General features: G+C 57.6%; 1 protein-coding gene across 2 annotated transcripts in view; it reads right to left on the reverse strand.

The window, feature by feature from the left end:
- The window catches only part of PKN1 (protein kinase N1), a 43,278-nt gene extending 40,203 nt beyond the window's left edge, over positions 1–3,075 (reverse strand). The window contains exons 1-2 of one of the 2 annotated variants that reach the window (XM_026456986.2): positions 2,838–3,058; positions 817–906 (exon numbers count right to left, since the gene is read on the reverse strand). Coding sequence is in view for 1 of the 2 variants with exons in the window: in XM_026456985.1 (XP_026312770.1) it covers positions 2,838–2,858 (21 nt within the window). In the remaining variant the exon portion in view is untranslated. Of the gene's footprint in view, positions 1–816; positions 907–2,837 lie in introns of both variants that reach the window. The other variant, XM_026456985.1, reaches the window with a different exon arrangement.
- Positions 3,076–6,573: the final 3,498 nt, after the last annotated feature.

The raw sequence follows: 6,573 nt of genomic DNA on the forward strand, positions 1-6,573 counted from the left end.
CCTGTAGTCCCAGCTACTTGGGAGGCTGAGGCAGGAGAATGGCATGAACCTGGAAGGTGGAGCTTGCTACACTCCAGCCTGGGCGACAGAGTGAGACCCTGTCACAAAGAAAAAAAGAAAAAGAAAAAAGAAAAAAAGCCTGGTTGCAGTGGCTCACACCTGTAATCCCAGCACTTTGGGAGGCCTAGGTGGGCCGGTTACTTTGAACTCAAGAGTTCAAGACAAGCCTGGGCAACATGGCGAAACCCTGCCTCTACTAAAAATACAAAAATTAAAATCCAGGCGTGGTGGTGCGCACCTGTAGTCCCAGCTACTCAGGAGGCTGGGGTGGGAGAACCGCTTGAGTCTAGGAGGCAGAGATCATGCCGCTGCACTCCAGCCTGGGTGACAGAGTGAGACCCCAGTCTCAATTTAAAAAAAAAAAAAAAAGAAAAGAAAAAAAAATCAACCAGGTATGGTGGTACATGCCTGTAGTCCTATAGATCAAGTGTCTGAGGATGCAGTGAACAAGAATCTCGCCATTGCATTCCAGCCTAGGTAACAGAGCGAGACCCTGTCTCTACAAAAGTAAAAGGAAATTAGCCAAGCACGTTGGTCTGTGCCTTTTGTCCCAGCTACTCGGGAGGCTGGGGCAGGAAGATCACTTGAGTCCCAGAAATCGGAAATCAAGGCTGCAGTTGAGATAGGATCGCACCCCTGCACTCCAGCCTGGGTGACAGAGCAAGACTGTCTCCCCCAAAATAAATAAATATAAATAAGTAAATCAATCAGTAAGAACACAGATTCACACCCTGAGCTGCTGAACAGGACGCTTACCAGTAATGACTTCACAGCAGCCCCGCCTGCCAAGTGCTGGCCAGGTCTCGGTCTCTCTCTCCCATGAACACCCTCTTAGTCCCATTTTTCCTAGGTCAGAACCGAGGCTCAGAGAGGCGAAGGCACTGGGCCCAGGACACACAGCAAGGAAGTGTCAGCGTTGGAATTTAAGCCCAGGCTCACCAAATACCACCCTCACTCAGTCAGGCCCCACCCCATCCCCAGCAGGCAGAGGGAGGACACAGCCAAGAGCAGGGTCAGCTCAACTGGGGAAGTCCAGGCAGAGAGGAGAGGTGGCCTCCCTCGGCCCCACCTCCAGCAGCTGAGGTCTGTAATGCAGAGGAGGAGGGAGGCTGGGCTCCTGGGTTCTCCTCCCCTGAGTGACTCACTTCTTCCCAGGGCATAGGGGTCACCTGAGGGCCACCAAGGCAAACCCAGGACTCAGGGGCCTGGCCTGGCCTATGGAGAACCCCTGCTCCTCTGCTGCCCACCAGGGAGCGGAGACCTCAGACCCAGAGGACCTGCCTCCCAGAATCCCCATCTTGCCAGAGCAGCCAGGGACCTAGACCCCCACATCCGGAGATTTCAATGCCTTGGGCGTTTCCGGAATCTGGACAGGACATCCGTTTGCAGGACACAGAACAGACAGGCACATGTTGGGACAGACAGAGGGACAGGGCGGCAGGCCCAAGCAACCATGAGAGAGGGATGACCAGGAGGAGGAAGAGACTAAGGAGGAGATGGGAAGGGGGGACCAGGGCGTGGGTCCAGCCTCACTGCAGGAATCACAGCCTGTCTGGGTCATGTGTGGGACGCGCCAAGCGCATGCATGCGCCCGGGGATTCCTACACAGCCCTCCCTGGGCCGGGGGTAGAGGCAGGGACCCCGGCCCATCCCGGCCCTGAGGTCTGACCTTGTGTGATCGGCAACACCAGATACGCCCAGCTCCTCGGCAAGGCCGGCAGGCCATCAGCAGGACTGGGGAGGTGGGAGGGACCGGGGATTACGGGGGAGACACAGAGGGGCAGGGGGCAGGTGCAGAAGGAGATGAGAACCCAGTTACACAACAGCCACAGGACGATGAACTGGATGGTGAGGTGCTAATGGGGGCACCGAGGCACAGACATTTCTCAGATTTGGGTCACTTGAGCCAAAGAAGGTTGGCAGTCACGCTGGCCCTGCTTGTCACAGACGGGGAAGATGAGTCCAGGTCAGTGATACCCACCAGGTGGCACGGGGGACTCTGGCTGGGCGGGAGGCTGGTGCCAATCACGTGTGTGTTAGGAGGGTGGGGGTGACCCAGCCCTGCCCAGCCACCATGCAAAAAAGTAAGATTCTATATATGGGAGCATCCCTGGCCTGTTGACTGAGACACTCCCCACCCGGGAGAAGGTTCCACCTGACAGTCCAAGGGTGGGAGCGGGGGTCCCCAGTCCCCCGACCTAATGCAGTGACTCGGGTACTTCCGCCAACAGGTGCCAATCTGGGTGGCGTCTGGAACACTATAAAGCTGTCTAGAGGCGGGGGCGGCTGGAGCTTTGTTATGAGGGGGAAGGGCACCGGCCGGGCCCGGCGGCCTCCTCCCCTCCCACGGCACTGCGCCAGGCACCTGCCCCAGGTGGAGCGGCACCTGCCGGGCACCCAACCCTGGGGAGGGGGATGAGTTCGGGTGTGGACGAGAGGCACCGGTACTCCCAGCCAGCCACAGACACCCGAAGTAGAGCCTCCGCCGCGCCCCTTCTAGTTCTCTGGGAGAGGCCGAGTTTGGGGGTGCAGCAGGGGTTGCCTCCGAGATTGCCCCCAAACCAGCCCCGTCCACATCGCCACCTGCCGAGAAGGGGGCCTCGCTGGCTCCATAGTCCCGGCCCAGGGAGGGGGCGCCGGGCGCTCTGGAGGTCTCCGCCCTAGCCATCGCCACCCGAGTCCCGTTCGGAGGGCTGGGGGACTCCCGCGGGAGCGCGAGGGCGGGGTCCCCCGGCGCCGTCCGGTCGCCCTGGGACTCCAGACGCAGGTGCGCCTACCTGCAAGGCGTCGCTGGCCATGTCCTCCTGCCGCCCGCCAGGGGTCCCTGCGCGGAGGGAGGGGCGGCCAGAGGAGCGCGCGTGCGCCCCGGGCGTGGCGGGGAGGGGGCGGGCGCGGCGCGACCCTCCCCGGCGCGCGGCCCGCTCCGGCCTGCTACGCTCCCGCCTCGCCTGCCCAGGCCGCCGCGTCCCCGCGCCGCGCCCTCCAGCCCCAGCGGCCGCCGGGCCCGGTCACGTGACCCCGGAGGTCGGCGCCCGGGGAGGGGGCGGGGCCGAGGGGGGAGGGGTTCCCAGAGGCCCCCGGGGCTGCGGGGTCCCGCCCGCCCGCCCCCTCAGTCTCCCGAGCTCGGAGCACCCCGATCGGCTCCCCACCTTTCCTCTTTCCGGGTCCTGCGACGACCGCACGCTGCCGAGAGGTCCCCCATTGGAGCGCGCGGGAACCCGAGGAGAACGGTTCCCCGCGTTCAAGCCGAGAGCGGCGGAGGCCTTTGGGCCTCCCAGGACCCCTGAAAAAAAAACACAGTAACTCCCCCCCCCCCCCCCCCCCTGTGCATTTGCAAGCTCGGGACGCCTGCATCTGTAGTCCCCTATTCAAGGGCATGGAAGTTTCCCCGTTACCTGGAGACAAGCTCTGGGCAGATCTGCATTCAAATGCCAGCGCTTTACGCCTTGGGGAAGCCAAATCCTTCCAGGCACCTCATCTGTGAAATGGGAATGATGCGCTCACCTCCTAGGTGTTGGTAAAATTCAATGAGACAGTGCAGGCCAAGAGCTGAGAACACACTAGACGCTCCATAAGTGTTAGCTGCTGTCACTTTTAATGTTATCGTAATTGTTTATTGTTTTACTGTTTTTGGACTGAGTTTCGCTCTGTTGCCCATCCTAGAGTGCAGTGGTGCGATCTGGGCTCACTGCAACCTCTGCCTCATCCTCCTGAGTAGCTAGGATTACAGGTGCCCGCCATCATGCCCGGCTAATTTTTGTATTTTTAGTAGAGATGGGGTTTCATCATGTTGGCCAGGCTGGTCTCGAACTCCTGATCAGGTGATCCGCCCGCCTCCGTCTCCTAAAGTGCTGGGATTACACAGGCCTGAGCCACCGCGCCCGACCTCTATTATCGTTATTGTTATTAAAAGAGGTTTGAATCCCCACTCGCTGTTCATCCTGGGAAGCCTGAGTCTCAGTTTTCCCCACAATAAAATGGGCACCGCCTTCTTTTTCCGGGCTGCTGCATGCAGACGGCGCTCCATAAATGCAGACTCGTGCCCAAGCGGAGAGTGGAGGCCTCTGCGGAATTTCTAGGGGATCTCTGGGGTCTGCAGAGCGTGCAGCTTTGTTCATGGCTGCCGTCGGACCCTCACTCCTTCGGAAACCAGGCGAGGGAGCCAGACGCTGGTCTCCGGGGCTCCGGCGGGGAGCGCTCCCTGGCGGCGGTGCCTGCACATTGGCGCCCTTTGGGACCCTAGGAAGCGCCGTGGGCTGTGGGTACCTTAGTTACGCGTGGCTGTGCGTGGTTTCAGTCGTCCCGGAAACCAGGGCGCGATGTTTTCTCTCTTATTTTTTCCTCTGAGCAACTCTTTGGGGGATATTAACAACAGAAAGAGAGAAGGAGGAGAATATTCTGATCTAGAATCCATCCAGCCGGGCATGGTAGCACATGCCTGTAGTCCCAGCTACCAGGAGGCTGAGGCAGGAGGATCGCTTGAGCTCAAGAGGCCGAGAATGTATCACTGTGGGGAGCAATCATGATGCTCCTGCACTCCAGCCTCGGTGACAGAGCGAGACCCTGTCTAAAAAAAAGAAAAAAAATGTGTGGGTGCAATGGCTCACCCCTGTAATCCCAGCCCTTTAGGAGGCCACGGTGGGTGGTGGGTGGATCACTGGAGGTCAGGAGTTCGAGACCAGCCTGGCCAATATGGTGAAACCTGCCTCTACTAAAAAATATAAAATTAGCTGAGTGTGGTGGCACGTGCCTGTAATCCCAGCTACTTGGGAGGCTGAGGCAGGAGAATGGCATGAACCCAGTAGGCGGAGGTTGCAGTGAGCCAAGATTGCACCACTGCATTACCCCCTGGGTGACAGAGCAAGACTTTGTCAGAAAGGCAGGAAGGAAGGAAGGGAGGGAGGAAGGAAGGGAGGGAGGGAGGGGAAGGGAAGAAAAGAAAAGAGAAAAGAAAAGAACTCTGCGGGCTGGGCGCGGTGGCTCATGCCTGTAATCCCAGCACTTTGGGAGGCCCAGATGGGCGGATCAAGAGGTCAGGAGGTCGGGACCATCCTGGCTAACATGGTGAAACCCCATCTCTACTAAAAATACAAAAAATTAGCCGGATGTGGTGGCGGGCGCCTGTAGTCCCAGCTACCCGAGAGGCTGAGGCAGGAGAATGGCGTGCATCAGGGAGGCAGAGCTTGCAGTGAGCCTAGATGGTGCCACTGCACTCCAGCCTGGGGGACAGAGCAAGACTCCCTCTGAAAAAAAAAAAAAGGAACTCTGCAGGCTAGTTATTTGATATTTATTTATTTGTTTGTTTGTTTGTTTATACAGAATTTCGCTCTTGTTGCCCAGGCTGAAGTGTGATGGCATGATCTCCACTCACCGCAACTTCTGCCTCCCTGGTTCAAGCAATTCCCACCCTTAGCCTCCCGAGTACCTGGGATTACAGGCATGCGCCACCATAGCCGACTAATTTTGTATTTTTAGTAGAGATGGGGTTTCTCCACATTGGTCAGGCTGGTCTCGAACTCCCGACCTCAGGCGATCTGCCCACCTCGGCCTCCCAAAGTGCTGGGATTACAGGCATGAGCCACCGCGCCTGGCCCAATATTTATTTATTTAGAGACAGAGTCTCACTCTGTCACTCAGGCGGGGGTGCAATGGCACCATCACAGCTCACTGCAGCTTCTACCTTGCAGGCTTAAACAATCCTCCTGCCTCAGCCTCCCAGGTAGCTGGGACCACAGGTGTGCGCCACCATGTCTGGTTAGTTTTTTCAATTTTTTTTTCTTTGTGGATACTGGATCTCATAATATTGCCCAGTCTGGTCTTGAACTCCTGGGCTCAAGCAATTCTTTTGCATTGGCCTCCTGAAATGCTGGGATTACAGGCATGAGCCATCATGCTTGGCCCAAACTAGTTCTTGCTCCAGTTTTGCAAGTGAGTAAGCTGAGAAGCCCCTTACTCCAATCATCAAGCCAGGATGTCTATGGCTTTTTCCAAGAGAGACGAAGTAGCTCCCTCCGGTTCTCTAGCCCACCCATTCTACAGATGAGGAGGACAAGGCAGAGTGAGGTTTCGTGGGGGCCGAGGGATTGGGTTGTCTGGAACCACCTTGCACAGGGATGGGCCTTCCCTTCCCCGCCTGCAAGGTCCCAGGCTGCCTCCCCAGATGGACCTGGGGAAACCAGCCAAATTCTGGCTCCACCCTTCCCGCATTCATTTACTCAGTGATTATTTATGGACACCCACTGGGGAGTTTGGTGGCACTGGAAATAAAGTTGCAGTTCAGGCTTTTTTTTTTTTGAGACAAAGTCTCATTCTGTCACCCAGGCTGGAGTGCAGTAGATGAGATCACAGCTCACTGCAGCGCAGCCTCAACCTCCCAGGTTCAAGTGATCCTCCCACCTCAGTCCCCTGAGTAGTTGGGACTGCAGGCATGCACTACCATGCCCAGCTAATTCTTTTTTTTTTTTTTTTTTGCAGATATGAAGTCTCATTGTATTGCCCAGGATGGTCTTCAAC

Source organism: Piliocolobus tephrosceles, chromosome 21, assembly GCF_002776525.5.
Source record: "Piliocolobus tephrosceles isolate RC106 chromosome 21, ASM277652v3, whole genome shotgun sequence".
In the NCBI taxonomy this organism is placed as follows: Eukaryota; Metazoa; Chordata; class Mammalia; order Primates; family Cercopithecidae; genus Piliocolobus; species Piliocolobus tephrosceles.